The 18,433-nt window shown below is 39.6% G+C and overlaps 1 protein-coding gene across 1 annotated transcript in view; it reads right to left on the reverse strand.

Moving 5' to 3' along the window:
- Window positions 1–18,433, reverse strand: part of LOC127971647 (slit homolog 3 protein-like) — a 162,191-nt gene that overhangs the window by 57,381 nt on the left and 86,377 nt on the right. The window contains exons 5-6 of the mRNA XM_052574822.1: window positions 12,217–12,288; window positions 5,376–5,447 (exon numbers count right to left, since the gene is read on the reverse strand). Of these exons, the coding sequence (XP_052430782.1) occupies window positions 5,376–5,447; window positions 12,217–12,288 (144 nt within the window). The remainder of the gene's footprint in view (window positions 1–5,375; window positions 5,448–12,216; window positions 12,289–18,433) is intronic.

Genomic DNA, 18,433 nt, shown 5'->3' on the forward strand with positions numbered 1-18,433 from the left:
AGTGCTCCCTCATCTGACTTAGGGCCATTCACTTGCACAACTGAGAAATCATGAGGCAAAGACGTGTTATTTGACATGACAGGCTTGAGGAAAGTCAATACTCTTCCTTTGAGAGGAGAACTGTCCTGGTAACTGACCCTTATTCTAAATCTCTTTGGTAAAAAGACTTGCGTTCATTTATAAAAATGTAAAGGTTGAGGGTTTTCTGCTCAACTTTTTGTCTTCTCAATCCATTGTCTATTTTATATGGTGTAAAATCAAGTGCATTTGCAGAGGGCCTACCTTTAGAAAGTAGGGAATATACACAACCTTGTCTACATATGACCATTCACTTACTTTCTTGCAAACTCGAGTGAGCCAACACGTCTGTGATGTTGTCATGGCTCCATGGGAAACTATTATCGCTCCTACAGCACAATAGGGAGTTTGCAATGCAAGCGTCCATCCGAGCAACCATTTACCGGGCATCTCTGCATTGGGCCCTCAAGTTAAAACAAATGAGGAAAGTGCCTCCAGATGGAGAGCAATTTCATTACGAGACTCCACTTGTTGCAGTGTGATGGAATTCATGTGAGCAGGATGGAAACCTTTGCCATTGTTTTGCTTAGTTCAGCTACAGCACAAAGCCGCAATCAGATGTTATTCCGCTAATTCAAATAAACCCAGTGAGGATAAACACAGAAATAACACGATCTGCCGTGCATAATTCCATCCATGTGGTTTGAGTCCAAGTGTGGGCTTATTAAAAAAAAGAAACACTAGTGCTTAGTATCTGTCACTAAAAAATGGCTGCATAAACCTACCATTTGACTCCTCTGAAAAGAGAAAAAGAGCTCTCCATCCCATTATGGTGCAGAGGACGGGAGGACAGGCGAAGAGAACAGGTACTACGGTGAAAACAGACACGCTTCCACCGCCATTGATGAGGCCATTATAGCGCAAATGAGGGCAGATTGAATCTAAGCTGTTCCGTCGGCCTCCCTCCTCTCTTTGGCCATCCAGGAGCGAATGATTAATTGTGCGCAAGGGTCCGACTGCTGAAACGCACAATTTCCAGCCCGCCCCCTCCCAATTTCCCCATGCTTTGGCGTAGACCACATGAAGATAACGCAATGGGGCCATGTCTGGTGGCAAGGCAATTTCCTGTGCTTGAAAGTGCTGTTTGTGAGCTAATGACAGCTCTCTCCCCATACACTCCCCTAATCCATCCTCTCATTTAGCCATCAGCTTGCCCTTTCTCCCTCCGCCTGCCTGTTGTCTGTCACATAAAGACTCATCTATTGACTAAAGACAACCTTTCAATCAGGCCTTGCAGAAAACCGACTGATTTTTCCGGAGGGAGGCCAACCCATGTTAGAAATTAAAGATGCATGGAATATCTGATTCAAGGGAATCTGTGCTCTCGAGTTACCAAAGAGGGACCGCCAGCACCTAACTATCAGTCTAGAAGACAATTGTTAAATCTGAAAAGAGCTAATGTTTTTTAGGAGAGCACAGGGGTTAGAAATGATTAGAATATGGGGTGGCAGGGGCCGAAAATGAACGAAGCTCTTGGTTGTCGTTGCCAAGAGGAACATTCAAAAGGTCTTGCCTTGAGAAAATTACATTATGAAGGTAGAAAACTGCCAAACCATAAGAAAATATATTTCTCAAACCTTCCATATGAAATTCGCGGTATTTCATTCGTAATACATTTAGGTTTCAATCAAATGCCCCCCAATACAATCCCAGGACGTCTACGTAACCACAGAAATGTGATAGCTTCTTCCATTCAGCATTTTCCCAAGTTCTGACAGCATGGCATTTTGTAACCAGGATTAATAGTCCACCTCCTCAAGCTCTCTTACACAATCAGCGTCTAATCTGACAAAATATTGCAAATACTCAGATTTACCCTGGTTGGTATTTCGTGGCATGCTATAGCACTATAAGTGAGTCCCTTTAAATTAAAATAAATAAAAAAACGAATTAAGCGAGCACATCTACGAAATCAAAAAGGAGAACAGGGTGTAAACCGCAAAGACGTCCCTTTGGGGCACGCCCCCCATGATATCATGCTAAATTCACTTTAGTTCGACCAGAGAGGTCTGTGCCAAGCTGTTTGAAAAAAATGTCATGGTATTGTGAAAATTTGGGCCTTCTTATCAATGCATGGTGGGAGGGAAAGTCACCTTCAGGAGATGTACGGAAATGTCTCGGCACTCTCCGGCTCATAAAAAAATGACACAGCGGGGCAAAAAAATTCACATGATTTGACATTTGATTCAGAGCCAGAATTTTCTGTGCAAAAGTGGTTATAAAATATGCAGAGGCTCCAGCGCTTGCGAGAGTGCTGGGTATAGACAAAGCTGAGTGGGGTATATGGGGAATTTCCAAAATGCTCTTTCTCACAATACTATGAATTCCCTTCTCACATTTAAACCACATTTTATAAAATAGCCCTAAAGGATGATTATAACATCTGTGAGCGATTCCACAAAAGACCCAAGTGTTTAAACAGCAAGTGCAGATATATTGCGCTTAGCAAAATTTGAACTGTGTGAGAATTCCTCATTGTCTCTTCATGGTGTTCTCATACATCAGAACGAAATGTGCTTACTAGAACCCTACTGAAAAATAAATCCGCTTGAATACTTGATCAGTTGGACATTCTTTCTTTGGCTTTATGAATTTTTTTATGAATAACTGGCCAAACTCATGCTGAATATACATATTTTGAAGTATAGTTTAAATTTTTTTGTTCTCCTTACTATGAGAAATGTTACAAATGTACAGTTTTTTAAATGCTTAGACCATGCCTTCCAAACATCCACTTTATTTATTATTTTCAAACTGCGATTTCTCATTTCACCTTTATTAATTTGTTAAGGAATCATTATTTTTAAAACTGCTCAACCAAAAAAAAAAAAAAAAAAAAAAAAAGTTCTGTATATTGTAGGCATGAAAATTTTGTTTCAGGCAAATACCCTTAAAAAATAAAATATTCAGTTATTCTTACACCACATGGAATCGAATTTATATTATATATGAAATTAGAAATTAGAAGCGCTACCAACGTTCATAGTTCATGAATATAATAAAGATAAGGTGGACACCTTATAATACACAGTTCACGCAGTCCATCTACATTTTAAGTAAGAATGGAAAGACTATAGGGCCTGATTTGGTGTCAGAATGAAAAATGAGAGGAAGCATAAGCAGTAACTAAGTATGAAATGTAAAATAATCAAGGGGTGCTCCTTGTTAGGCAGGTTTGGGTGCTCTGCAGATGGAGAACACATCAATTTGCTGCCTACCACACTTCCTTCAGCTCATTGGGATGCAAGTCACGTCCTATGTGAGAAAATGTCCAAGATAGCTTTGAAGTCATTAGTTCAGTCATTAGCACAGTTATGTTAAATATAAATTACAATTCATCAGCAGAAAGGGCCGATCATTAATTCTGTGTAGTTTGGCAGGCGTTAAATCACCAGCAGTCATTTAGTTGTGGAGGAGGGTTAGCCACGAACCGCTCTGTCTAATCTCCATCTCTAAACCCGATGGAAGTGTTTAAATAGCTCCCCGCTTTGGAATTTTGTTAGTCGCTTTTTACAGGGATCACCAAAATTTTACAGTGATCACGAAAACTCATAAGTGAATGATGGGAAAGGATGCTCAAATCTCTCAATTATGTCGCAATGCACCATCAGTTTTATTAGGCCTTTTAATGATCATTAAAAGATTCAGTTGACCTCTGGAGTTATGCTTAACACAAGGCACTCAAACAATGCATTTAATACGACCCCTAAATTACACCTCAAGTGTGCTCCGAAACTGCTAAAAACACACATTAACATCACATTTTTAAAATGTTAAACATTCGTTATTTTACTTATAACTCCAGATGTCAAATTACACTGATCTACTTTGAAAAAAAAAAAAAAAAAAAAAAAAAAAAAACACGCGCTTGCTCTGAAGTCCCATGTTTTATACACAAAAATGCATGCGGTTGAATGTGTCAATGACGTCTACAATCAACAATTCCTGGACATAAATGAACCCTTAAAACTCCACTACTCCTGCTTTCACCATTATGACATCAGACTAAGTCACCGTGCTCTTTGCCGATACAAGAGATGGCTCTCCATCTGCTTTGGTGCCATTCAGAAAGATCAGTCATAAGACATCCAGTACAATCAGTATCCTCACACTGAGACTCACAGCTGCGGCAAAATCCCTACACCTAAACCTTAATTTTGCCATCAGTTACCTAGAGGTTTCATATTCATGCGAGCTGGCTCTGTAGCACAGCCTTAATGTTCAGTCGTATGTTAAAACTGCTACTGGAGAACATGGATTTAAGCTTGACTGTTGCGCATGGGGTTATTTAGCCATGATACAGTGTCATCGGCAGACCTGTGTGTTGCAGCCTCTCCAGAGGGGTGGAGAGATGGCTCAATAAGCAGGAAAGTGATGTGTATTCATGTGCCACTGCTCTCCTTGGCTCGCCGGGGTCCCAAAGGTCTTTGGCAGAATCTAGGGAGGTTCTGTATTATTAATGAAAATTGATTTCCGACTTACTAACACTTTCCAGCTCCCGAGCTCCTGTTTTATAAGGTCATTTTATGCTCTGGTCATGAGGAGAGGACAGAGGACACAGAATATATTCATATCTTTCCTTCTTTGATTCTACCTTCATTTCTAGCTAACAGTGATGTAACGCTGTGCTGTTGTGTCCTATGGAGCCAAGAATTAATAGAGGGGGTGGCGTGGCTCCGGGACCCTAGTGAGCGGTGCTCATTTGGAGGATGAGTTTGGCACTTAGCGCCCTGCCAATTGGCTTGATGGAGATGCGGCGGTTATTCCCCCACCCCTCCATATACCAGCATCTCATACTCTCCGGGACAATCCAGGGGATACCCAAAATTAACTTACTCACAAACACAATCTCTTCTCTGCTATCAAAGCGTTTACTATGAAACGTGTGACTAAACCAAAAAAGAAGTCTTCCCAGCAGGCAGCAGAACAGAGATCTGATCATCTAACACCTGATTTTAAAGTAGGAAGTGCAAATCTAAAGATGTTCTAATCCAAAAACGCTGTGCTTTTAACTCTAAGGTGCACCCCGGGAAAAGTCAGGACACTTTTTCAAGCAGCAACAATGCAGCACAGGATGACAAACGAGCAACTTTAGCTGTTGCACGGACGATCGCATGCTAAACGCCACAGCGTCGGACCGGACGGGGTGACACCGGACTATGCGCCACAGGTCCATAACGCAACACAGTTTGTCCTTCGAAAGCAATCATGAAACACACAGACAGAGTTAGAGGAAGGGACAGCAGAGGTGAAGAGAGAGGAGAGAACCCCGCAGAGGAGGCGGGAGGGGGACTCACAGTATCTCCAAATCGCGCAGGGCTCGGAAGGCTCCATCTTCGATGCAGCTGATGTGGTTGCTGTCCAGTTGCCTGCAGATGAGAGACAGAAGTCAGCGGCAGGTCTGCAGACGAGCGGGTGGGGGCTGAGGGGAGAGAGGGAGGAGGAGGAGGAGAGGTGGGGGCTGCGGGAGGGAGGTAGACACACTAACACACACACACTCATATCTACTCTCCTCTCCTCACCGCAGTCAGGATAAAGGACCAGCTGGCTAAAAGTGGCCTGTCTGGCTATAACCTCCTCCTATCTCAACCTCTCTCTCTCTCTAGCCACACTGCTGAGTGTGGGGGCAAAGAGAGGTAAAAGAGAGAGAGAGATAGAGAACAGGAGGCTGGCTATAGTGCACAGCCCACCCAGTCTGTCAGTTCTCTGTAAATATTAATTGCATTATCTCCCCCCCCCCACCCAGCACACTCATCCACCCCCATCTTCTTCTTTTTTTTTTTTGAAGTCAAAAAGGGAGTAATTTCATTACATTAGAGCAGCCAATCCATTACAAGCTTTTACCGGCTCTGTCACAGAAACAATTTCATTAAAGGAAGGGGTTCGTAAATCAGCTGGGGTCACGACGCTGGACGAGCAGACGTGAGGGGCACTTCTTCCTTTTTGCTTCTACTTTAATCTGCAGACTTTGCCATCCACCCCTCCCTCTCTCTATTCACCCCTCCCTCTTTGAGATGGATTTGGAAGAGGCTTGAATAAAGAACAAGGAATCTAAGCGCTTTCCTTAAGTCATTTGTTCAGCAAACAGAGCTGCAGTGACATCTGACCCGTGACAGACACGGTGCCTTCGCGTCTTTAGAGATGGATAATAAAGAAGAACGGAGCTTCTCTGGCGTGTCTTTCACTCCATCCCTTCTTTCTAAAAGACATGCATCTGTCTCCATAATTGCTGATGGGACAGACTATATGGCAGCCATCCACTGCAGATGCATTACCATCACTGTGAAAATTAAATAACCTTCATGAGCAAAAGTTAAATGTTTGTCTTTTACGATGGATATTTTTCATCCAAAAAAAGAGAAGACTTTAAAGAAATGCTTCCCTTGAGAATGAAACAATAAGCCAGTTCTTTTATAAAATGGCAACTACAATTATATACTGTAAATGACATCTACCTACATATATTAATTTGTTACAAAAACTGTAGCAAGTGTGTTTTTATTTACACACACTGATACTAAGACAAAACTTGCTTCTTTTTGATATCTTTTTGATATCTATGTTGATTCATTAACCACTTTAATCAATTCAATTCAGTAAAGGATTTGACAAACTGATTTAACTGAACAATTCATTAAAAGTTTGGCTCATTTGTTTAGGCTACACTAAAAATTCATGGGACGCAGTCTTTTTATTTCACAAAGCACATATTTCGATATAAATGTTTTCAAAGAATGGCTTTTTAGAATTCATATCACAAGAAGTGCCTTGAACTATTATTTTTACATTTACATTTAAGCATTTGGCAGATGCATTTATCCAAAGCAACTAACATTGCATTCAATCAGTCCATGCTTTCCTTGCGATCTGAACCCATTACCCTGACATTGAGCTACAGCAATGCATTTTTCTATACATAAACTGAATCCTTGTAGATTTTCTACCAAACCAAACCTGCTCCAAAATAATTTCATCATAGTTAATTATTACAGTTAACAATAATCACAATATCGAAAATTCCACAACAAGTAATGTATTTAATTTGCCAAACAGACATTGTGTTACATTGTGGTTTTTGTGGTAACTTTGTGGTAACATTGTGGTAACTTGGCACATTATATTTGTAAAATTCAAATGTAACTCATCCAATCAGATTTTAGAGCTGTCTGTATCTGAACACATGCAGTTGATCTCAAGAGGATGCCGTTGTGATCACACAAGAGACTTTTAACAATTGTAATACTGAGAACAGTCAAGGGCGTATAGCTGTCTTGAATGTACAGATGTGAGCGTGCGGTGTGTGGGAATATCTGCGTGTTTGGTGATTGTTCGGAGAGGTGGGACATGGTAGTGGTGGGTAATGAAAGTCCCAGTTTTAATTTTCCTGCTCTAATTACATTGGCCTTTAATCATCTCAGTCATAAGCCGTATTGGCACTTTAGAGCTCCCGTCCTGCCAGTGTCCCATCTGGAGTGAACGAGAGAAAGAAACAGATATGGGGCTTCCTTCCCTTTACTAGACTATTAATCTGTCAGAGTCGGTGATGCTAACCAGCAGCCGCATGGCCGTATTTCATTCACGCTCGATAGCTAACACAGCAAATGACTCAAAACTGACCGTCAGTACAGCCAGGATGATGCTTTATCAGAGCTGCTAAATATGAATATGATACTCAGTCTATAGTCATAACAGACATTCAATATGTGGCCTTTAATGGCCGGCAAATCAAGTGTGGTTTGAGGATTTGTGTCTGTATCACACCACTGGTTCCTCGCATCTTCTTGTCTTTTCTGGTTTTGATTCGACTCATCTCATTCAGTCTTGTCTCTTTTCGTCACTTCTCTTCCGAGTCTCATCTCATTTCTTCTCTTCCTGCCTTGTCTCACTTCTTCTCATCTCATTTAGTCTCTAGTAGTTTCTCATCTCTTCTCTCATCTCACTTTGTATCTTCTCCTCTAGGATTGTCTCCATCTCATGTTTGTCTCTTCGCTTTTCTGCTTGCTTTATCACTTCATCTCATCATAAGTAATCTTTTCTAGTTTTATCTCTCATCTCTTCCTCCTCATCTCATAATTTAGTCTCTTTTCTCTTTCTCTCTTTATTTTTTGCTTCATCTCCCTGAATCTATTCTTTTCTTGTCATTTCTTCTCATCTAATCTAATCATTCTAATCTACTATCCTTGTCTCAGTTATTTTCATATCTCCCGTCCTCTTCTTTCAGTCCCATTCTGTCTTCATTTTATTCTATCTTTTCATCTTGTCACTTCTCTTCTATTATATATATATATATATATATATATATATATATATATATATATATATATATATATACTTTTCCTTTTTATTCCTCTCTTCTAGGCGCATATTGTCTTCTCTTTTCCCAGTCTTGTCATATTATTTCAAGGCCTCATTATCTCATTTTGTCTTCTTCTCATATTGTCTAATTTCCTCTGGTCTCATATTTAATTTCTTCTAGTCTTGTATCATTTCATTTGGTCTGGACTCATATTGTCTCATTTTTATCTTGTCTCATATAATTTATTTTAATCTGGTTTCGCATTGTCTCATATTATCTCAATTCATCTGGCCTCGTTATCTCATTGTTTCTTCTTCTCATATTGTCTAATTTCATCTTGTCTCATATGTTTAGTCTTCCATTTCATTTAGTCTGGTCTCATATTGTCTCATACTGTATATTCCCAATCTATCTGTCCTTATTATCTCATTTTGTCCTATCTCATTGTTTCTTTTTTGCCTGGTCTCATATTCTCTCATTATGTCTAGTATGTCTAGAGCAGTCTCAGTGTGGATGGGTGTCCTGAGAAAGTGTTTCCCAGAGCTGGAAATCTTTTGATTGGGTATCTTGACGTCAGTGTCATTCACAGACCATCTTGCACCGGAGTGTGAGGTGTGTTTCAACACCAGCAGTGCACATCAAAAGCAGAGATCTGTCGTATGCAGAGTCCCGTCTGCAGGGCGCAGAAGCTTGTAAAACAGACAGCTACCGCACCTCGTCCTCTCGGCCATAACTCAAACCCACGCTCAGTCCGAGTGACATTCTGGCTACAGGAGCATGAAGTGGAAAGGCTTTTATTAGCACCCAGATAAGAGCCTCCCACAAGGGGACAAAAACCAAAGTGTCCACGTATCTGACGCTGGGTAACCACACAGGACACGCTGCTCTCTTAATTACACCCAGCCTTCAGGTGATGTAGTATTGTATGCCCTGCATGTGCCGACACCATTCTGCCTCTCCATCCACCGTGAATAACAAATGTCAAAAGAACGAATATGTGTAAGCCCATAAATCCACTGCCCGTACAGCACCTGTTCTAATGTGATCCATACCCTGCTGACACAAGCATGCCATGTTGATAAAGAGCTCATCAGGCATGCTTTCGGACTTGCAGTGCACATGATGAATCTACAACATCACCCATACTCGATGCTTCTTGAGGTTAACACGGCTGGCGTAGAATGTTTGGGGAACAGTAGGAAGGCACAGCTAAAGCCATAAACGCAGACAGAGATATTGTGTCTAGTTTAATAGAGTGCAACATTGACTCTCGTTAGCTGGAGGAACCATCTTGACCATATTATCCAGATGGCCCCTGTATAAAGGGTGGAGGATGCTGGCTGAAGGCGGATGCTGGCTCCAGCATGCAGTAGCCTGTAAAACTGTGGAGATGCGAGAAACATAGATTCAACGTACCCTCAAAGCGTGCACAGCCATTTTCAAACAGAGGACATTTCGGTAGAAAAGCATATGAGAAAATCAATTCATTCCTGGAACACTGCCTGTACTTTTTTTTCTACTCCTTCCCGTTAAAAAACGATGGCTAGATGATTTCAGCAATTAAATCAAGAGTCACCTTGCCACGCGGTGCAGAGGCAGGTCAGTGGGAGAGAAACAGGCAGCGCTGCTGACGTACAAATCCATCCTTCTCCCTCAATCCTCGTTAGCCCTTTTTTCCTCTAAAAGCCCTGAGTGTTGCCTACCTGTACCTATCATTCATCCATCAGAGTGTGACGGTGCACATGACAGTGATGTGATGAGTGCTCAAACACCGCCGAACATCACAGACTTCACTGTGAGAACGTCAGGGGAAAACATGCCGAACAAAAATGCTGGATGTGTGTAAGGGATTTGAAAGCTTGCAACTGTTTGGGAGTGTTACATCTGAAAGTAATGCATTACAATATTTTCTATAAAATGGGACTAATAACGTGCTAAATTTATTTTGTTTATACTGTGCATACAGTATTGTATCATGCACCAAACTATAACATTTTTGACCACTCAAATTTCAATAAATATCCTGAAAAACATTATAATTCAACATTATGGCCGATAGCAATAAATGGCAAAAAAATGGCAAAATAAATAAATAAATTTTATTCTATTTTGTCTAAGTTAATTTAAATTAAAAAATAAAATAAAATTGGCATCTTACATGCTAAAAATAAATTTAGACATTAAAATTTAATTGGATAGTGTGTATAGTATATAGTGTTTTGGTAAAAAAAAAAAAAAAAAAAAAAATATATATATATATATATATAATAATGAGTGCTGAGTTGCCACTGTGACATTCTGATTTATTTTAAGTTAAAATTGAACAACTAAATAATAACAAATACAAAACGAACCAATGAATAACGTTTTTTAAAATATAAAAATGTAATTATATATATAAAAATAAATTAATTTTAAAATATCATATTACAGTGTAAATTTTTTCAATCAGCATACTACCATCAGGTCATCTGACAACACAAATGGCTGCATATGCAGAGCTGTACTACATAACATGTTACGTGTTTGCGGAGAGACCTTGACCAGTGCAGATGAATGATGACCCTCCTGCAGGCTGGAACTCATTTGGCAGGGGTCAGGGGTTACAGTAACTCAATCTGACCGGGGCGGGTGTTAGTCAACATTCATGCACATGCGTCATTCTAAAATACAGTCAAACCAAAAGACCACCCTGCCCTGAATACCCTGTAAATGATACAGATGGCGGATGGACAGTAGGCTTGTAAGTTAATGGTTGAGAGTTCAGCTACCACCATTGTAATGTTAAATCCGGTTGTACGGTACTCATTCTTTAAACTGCTTGGAATTAAAATATCTGTTAAATGACTCCTTGCTTAGCACTCATTACTGCTATAAACAGTTGGGCTTCACAAACTCTCCCACCTCTTCACACTTTTCCCTTTCCTCTTCTTTCTTTTTGGCTGAAAAGCATGACTATGTCTTCAAACAATAGCCAACTATTTTCCATACCTCTCAGAGATATCTAGCATGGCGTGACCCGCGGTTCTCAGCCCACGGTGGGAAAGACTTCATCTGAAAACGTTCTTTGTACTGAAGCCCGTATCATATACTGTGTTGAAACTGCCCAGAACTTCACACAAACACACATATGAGAGTGGAAATACACACGAACGCTACGGCCACAAACCATAACCGATCTCTGACTGCAAACAAAGCGCTCCATTAATGATGACCTCAACTTGGTGTCCTTCGTTCATTAGAGGGCAGATTTAATAGCTGAAATCATCCAGCCCTCTTTGAAGGCCATGTTTACTGTCGCAGGCATATTAGGACCTTGCTGATGCTTTAAAAAAAATCATATTTATTCATTAAAAATCACTATTAAGAAGCCCTTCTCCCATACTCCACAGCAGCGAGACTGGCTTCTGAAACTGTTACAGAGATTTATCAGAAACCATTACCGTAATTGCAAATGGCTGTGGAACATTACTCACTTGCAATATCCTGAAGATATCCATCTTATTGAACCATACTGATTAATTGAATTTTCATCAGCGCTAAGCTTATTAACTGTTATGATAAATGATTCGAGGGGCATACATGTAGGCCACCTAGCACATTGCTTTTGAACATTTTCTTCTTCCAGCCAGAGTGATTATTATCTTTCATTTCAGTTATCTGGCTTTGAAATAAGACTCAAGACTCGTTAAATGCAGTGGACGATGGTATCGTTTGTGGATTGACGGAGTACCGCACAATGCCTCGCTACTTCAGGGGAAAATACAGTTTACCGATGGCTTTTTTGGACTCATGCAAACGAATCAACAATGCTAGTGAAGAGACGAGGGAGGAACACTTACAGGTTCTTGACGGCGGTGATCCCTCGGAAAGCCTTACGAGGAACAGCCTGAATCTGATTCTCGCTCAGGTCCCTGGAGAGAGAGAGAGAGAGAGAGAGAGAGAGAGAGAGAGAGAGAGAGAGATGAGAAAGAGAAAGAGAAAGAGAAAGAGAGAGATATTAGGATTTGTTTGAAGCCACTTCACATTTCGCGTCTTGAGGAAGATGGATGGTTCGCTGGAACTTTGAAGTCTGAGACCAAATTGTTCTACTGACCATAAATGTCACATCCTCCTTTATTCGCCTGGCCTTTTATCACTCGCTCTGTGTGTGCGTCTAATGAAAAACATTTCTAAAGCAGTACTTTGTAATGAAAGGTCTTATAGCTGTACGTCCCACAATCCTGGAGAAAATGAAGCAATCATATGCACTTTGAGTAACCCGAGAAAGAAAACAGACAAAAGCGGCTCTGCATCAAAATGAATGCCTGGCATTTTTAATGAGCCAAATGATTTTTGACATGTCACAATGGTTGTGCTTAACTTTATTAAGCTTGTTTGTTTGTAGACGCACGCTGGCAAAACATAATTTGAAAACCAGAGTGCAATTACGGGCCGAGAAGGAAACAAATGAGATATGGAATATCAGCCCAGCTAATCAAAGCGTCTGTTTTGGAGTCATGCCTGCTACACATAACACGAACAGACCACCACGTGGGTTCACCCACCTGACCTTGCTACAACCAATTTCACTGATAAACAATCAGGCATGGATCCAGCTGCGGCGAGGAATCCTGCCAGAGCTCGTGCGTGGGACGTAATGATGTATCAAGCACAGGACTGCCAGCAATTTCCTCTTAGGAGCATTAAAAACTATAGTTATTGGGCTCCCCCTCCTTCAGCCCCCCGCTAGAACTGGATACGTTTGTTTCTTTTCCCTCCTCGAACCAATCAAGTTTTATTATGGCAAAAATCTTAATAACTATGTTATGCTTTGCTATAAGAGGCTATGGTATGTCATCGAAATGTTCCTGATGGTTTTTGACATGTTCCACAATTCTGCATTGCTTTATTTTCTTTACAGCGCTCTTGGCTGACTTGATGTGAACATTGTGTTTCCTTTGTGTATCCTTCAAGTTGAACTGTGCAGGAGGGCAAACATACTGTGAGTAAAACTCATAACATCCTATGATCATATGTCACAGAGTGGAAAAATAGGGCTGCTGTTTATACCATCATCACACAAGAGCGAATGTATATCAGCACTACCTCTCTGATGGTCTAAACGTGAAACAGAGATAGTGTGGAGCATAGAGGCGACTTCTCTTCACTTTGGCTTTTTAATTCTTCATGAATGGGGAAGCACCAGCCTCGTACGACCTCGGCGAGCTGCGAGCGCAGCATAGTGCTTTACAGCACTTCCACTGCTAATAAATGTTTTATTGCTTTGTTTACTCAGTGGAACCTTTTTCATTATTTCAACAAAAAGGCAAATTGTCCCAGCCAAATAACGGCACTTATGAAACACAATAAGTCTCAGTGGTGCTCTCGCCGAGGAGCGACAGAGAGAAACTCCATGCCAGAAGAAGAAGAAGAAAGAAGAAAAAAAAACAGTCCCTTGGGATTTGGGTTGAATGAGATGATTTCTAATGAGGAATTACTTGAAACTATAAAGAGACAATAGAAGTTTATGAGATGTGAGAATTATACTGGCAGGAAAGATGAAGCGATGTACATATTTCATCCGCTTTGACGATATATTAATTACACATGGATAATGAAACAAACTGTGGGACTTCAGAATGAATACAAGCTCTCTCCAAAAAATCTTTAAAACAAAGGATAATTAGTCAACTGCAGAAATGCAATTCTCTGCATACACTGTAAAAATGATTTTCTTAATATTTTGGCTTGTTATATATATATATATGTACACATGTAAGAAGCTAAATTACAAAGGTATATTTTTTAGAGTATATAACCTGAATGAAGTCTATTTTTCAAATCAGATTTCAGATTTATATATATATATATATATATACTCTGTTGGCAAACAGGAATATATCTTTTTAAAGAAACATATCTACATATCTACATTATATATATATTGTTTGTTTTTTAGTCATTTTGAAGGAATAAACTGACTTTTACTGAAATAATGAAATTAGATCAATCCTGGTATGCATTGCTATCGTAACCATCAAATTTGGCGTCTTAACAAATGCTGAAATGAATGCTTTAAGGTGAATACAGATTCAAAGCAGACATACACCAAACAGTGTTTGTTGAAGGACGAGAGCTGCATCGGTCCCCCTCCTCTAGCAATCTGCTTGCAAATTTCATTAATTTCATTTGGCTTTGGCCCTGTTCTCTCTGACTGTCAGGATGCCTGCCATAAATCTCCCTTTGATTCCATTACGGCTCCCATGTCCAGACAACCTGGCAACGCCAAAACATATTACAGATAAACGCTCAGCAACACGCAAGGATATAAGAGTCGAGCTGCAAGGAGGATCTACTGTATCCTTACACACACGCACGGACTCACACACACACAAAGGTCAGGCAAAGTGAAACACTATATACTTCTTGAAATGCTGTTGTCATGCCACTCAACAAACATCTTGTTTCTGATCGAATGCACACAACGATAAACAGTTAAACATATGCAAGGAAGCGAAAACCTCTAATAGTTCAATATGCACACCTGTCACATTTCAAAAGCGCAATAGTTTGTCAATATAAATCAATGGGAGATTTTCAGACGTGAATCTTTAACAATTGCTTAAGGAGTTTCATTTGAAAGTGGGGTTGGCTGAATTAAGAGCAAACGTTCACTACATGGGGTTAGTGGTAAAGAACAAATCCTAAGCAGAGTCCGTCCATTCATTTTCCAAACAGCATCATATGTAAGGTCCGAAGCAGAATGTTTGAGGAATATCAATACACCGCTGCCTTACAAACGCAGTAAAATGCATTGAGGGAATGTCGGTCAATTCTCTTTCTTATCACGCTTTACGAATGTCACTCTTATCTCTCCACTGAAAAATGGAATGCTGCGGTTTTACAAGATGGTCATGTGCTTCACTTTTGTTGTTTTCGCACTCTGTTTAAACCACCAAGGAAAGGAGTGATTGTCTAAAGAAGTAACAGAAACTTTATCACTTTGCAGTAACTCAAATAAGGCAAGATGCCTTAGACCGAGTCTCATTCAGCAATGACTCACGCACACACACACACACACACACACACACACACAAACAAACAAAAGGTGCATCTTCTCAGGTGCATATGCACAGTTTTCTGCATCAGCAGTAACAGCAAGAGTAAAGCAAAATGTACCGTTCTCAAAAACACAAGAGACAAAGAGTATAAGACTTTAAAAATAAGACTTTTAAATAGTAAACTTAGTTATTTAATTAGTTTCAGATTATATTATATTATATTATATTATATTATATTATATTATATTATATTATATTATATTATATTATATTATATTATATTATATTATATGTTAGTGCTGTCAAACAAATAATTGTGGTTAATATATCACAATATATATTATATTATTATAGATCAAAAGTTTGGGTACAGTATGATTTTAATATAGTTTTGCTGCATTTTATTTCTCATTAAATACAATTAAAAAGAACAATATAAAATTATATATTTGAGAATGTAGTGATGCAAAACTGAATTTTCACCAGCCAGTGTCACATGATCCTTCTGAAATCATTCTAATATGATGATTTAATAGAAAAATGTCTTATTTCTTATTTTCATTGTTGCTTAATGTTTTTATTGTTTTATTTTTATTTTTTTGGAAACCATGATACTTTTTTCAGGATTCACCGATGAATAGAAGGTTCACAAGAAAGGCCTTAATTTGAAATTCAATTCTCTCGACATTCTAAATGTTGTTACTTTTACTATTGATCAATTCAATTTGTCCTTGCTGAATAAAAGTTTAATTACTTCAACATTTGAACGAAAGTGTTTGCAATAAGTAAAAATGTGAAAAATGTGACAACATGACATGCATTTGCATTAAGATCGTATGCACAAATCTCCCTCTCACACATGAGATCCACCGTCGGCCAGGACTGGTTTTCCCTGAGGAGGTCGAGTAAATTGTGTTTCACACCACTTTGGTAATGTTAATCTTTCCTAAAATCAAACATGCCATTCTTTCCCCTTCTTGAAACCTCTATAAATTACAGAGTACTATGTTTGGGCTAACTCAGCCCTCTGAGAAATCTTATCCCCGTCTGGATTCGACTGCTTGTTGATACAGTATATCACACAAGTCTAATTCCAATAAGTCTCGTGATGCACGGATCCGAGCACATGAGCTATTCCTTCCTTATTTCTTTCATATATTTAAAAATAAGTCAAAACAGACATCTGTCTCCTTCCATCTAGTCTATCGAGCACAAACCGCAGCCCAGCTGGGTGACCGGACCGTTGATACGTCTCCCACCGTGCCCGTGCCTCTCTCAGTATCTGTCAAGCGCTGTCTTGCATTCACTCTTGCTCTTGGCAGGACTGTTATCTGCATGCCGAACTGAATCTAGAGTCTGAGATTCTCGCAGAGACCCTGATGCCTGTCAGTGGGTTCCTGTACAGTCTGTTAAAGCTTGCCAGTGCCGACAGATCGACCCGGGACGCGCTGGTACGATCGCGCACAGATGGGTCAAACACGTCTAAGCGTACGCACCTGATCAGGTGAAGACCCTCCAGCTACTCTCGCCAGACATATTACATTACATTATTCATTTAGTAAGCACTCATAACTGGGGCCAACCGTGATGCTTTCATATCACATCTGACTCGACTGCTTCGGGGATGACCAGTTAAATGTGTGTTAGGGGCCAAATGGCTGTTAAGCACGGAGGGTGACTGTTCTGAAGTAAAACCAGCCCTAAAAACAAAGGAGAGTAATACAAAACACCCTTTGGCTTGAGGATTCTGAGTCTGGAGGCATATTTGTTTTTCATCTGGGTGTCATGGCCGTAACTGTGACTCCCTGAGCTGACAGGTAAAGACATTGGTTATGAGATGCACATTTCTGATTTCTTTCATTATAGTCAAAGTGCGAAAACAAAGAAAGCAGCAGACCCCCTGGGGCGCTCCACAAGCATTTTGTTTTTAGAGACCCGAGACGTCTTCAAGTCCGTATCCATTTAATTGGCAGTTTCACATGATGAGCTGCAAGTACTGTAAAGCATGCATTCTTCCTCCTTCCTCTGCCTTTTTTCACCGGAACGGCAATTGACGTAACACTTATTTGATAAAGACTTATAGAAATGTGCATAATAAATAGTGACTGCGTTGCAGCATCATATTTCACTCTTCACCAGTTATGGTCGTGATGGGCGGCCCTCTCTATCTCTCTCTCGCTGATGGCTGGAGTCTGCGCTCTGCTTTATGGCCACTTTTAAAAATGGAGGGAAATTAAAACACTATGGATTTCTGGCCCTGAAGGACTGTATAGTGTAATTGGCCTTAAGGATGACAGTAGCTCTTAATTACACTGAGTATAGGAGCTTTCCATTGGAGCTTTCCAGGCCGCTCGCTCTATCTCTCTCCCGTGTTATTCTGCGTCTTTGTTAGAAATCTACAATATGATATTATGATGAATTACTAAGATCACCCTTCAGATTCACTTTAAAACCATCACAATATTACTGATGTAGTCTTGCGATAAAAATTTAAGTTAATTTGATGCTCAAGATCCAGTTATTACTATCATTGTCGAAACAGTATTTTTTGTTATTTTCAGGATTCTTTGATGCATAGAAAGATTAAAAGAACAACATTTATTTGAATCTTTTATAACATCATAAATGTCTTTACTGTCACTTTTGATCAATCAAATGCGTCCTTGATGAATAAAAGTAATAGAAATCGGTAACACTTTAGAATAAGGTTCCATTAGTTAATGCTAGTTAATGAAAATACAGTTATTCAGTTAGTTCATGCTAATTCACAGTGCATTAACTAATGTTAACAAGCACACATTTTTGATTTGAGTAATGCATTAGTAAATGTTGAAATTTACATGAACTAAGATTAATAAATGATGCAGAAGGACTGTTCTTGCTTAGTTTATGTTAACTAAAGTAGTTAACTAACATTAACTAATGGAACCATATTATAAAGTGTTACCTATAAATCTTACTGACACAAAACTTTTGAAGAGTAGTTTACACTGCGGAAAAAAAACTACTTGGCATA

This window comes from Carassius gibelio, chromosome B14 (assembly GCF_023724105.1).
Source record: "Carassius gibelio isolate Cgi1373 ecotype wild population from Czech Republic chromosome B14, carGib1.2-hapl.c, whole genome shotgun sequence".
NCBI classification, from domain to species: Eukaryota; Metazoa; Chordata; class Actinopteri; order Cypriniformes; family Cyprinidae; genus Carassius; species Carassius gibelio.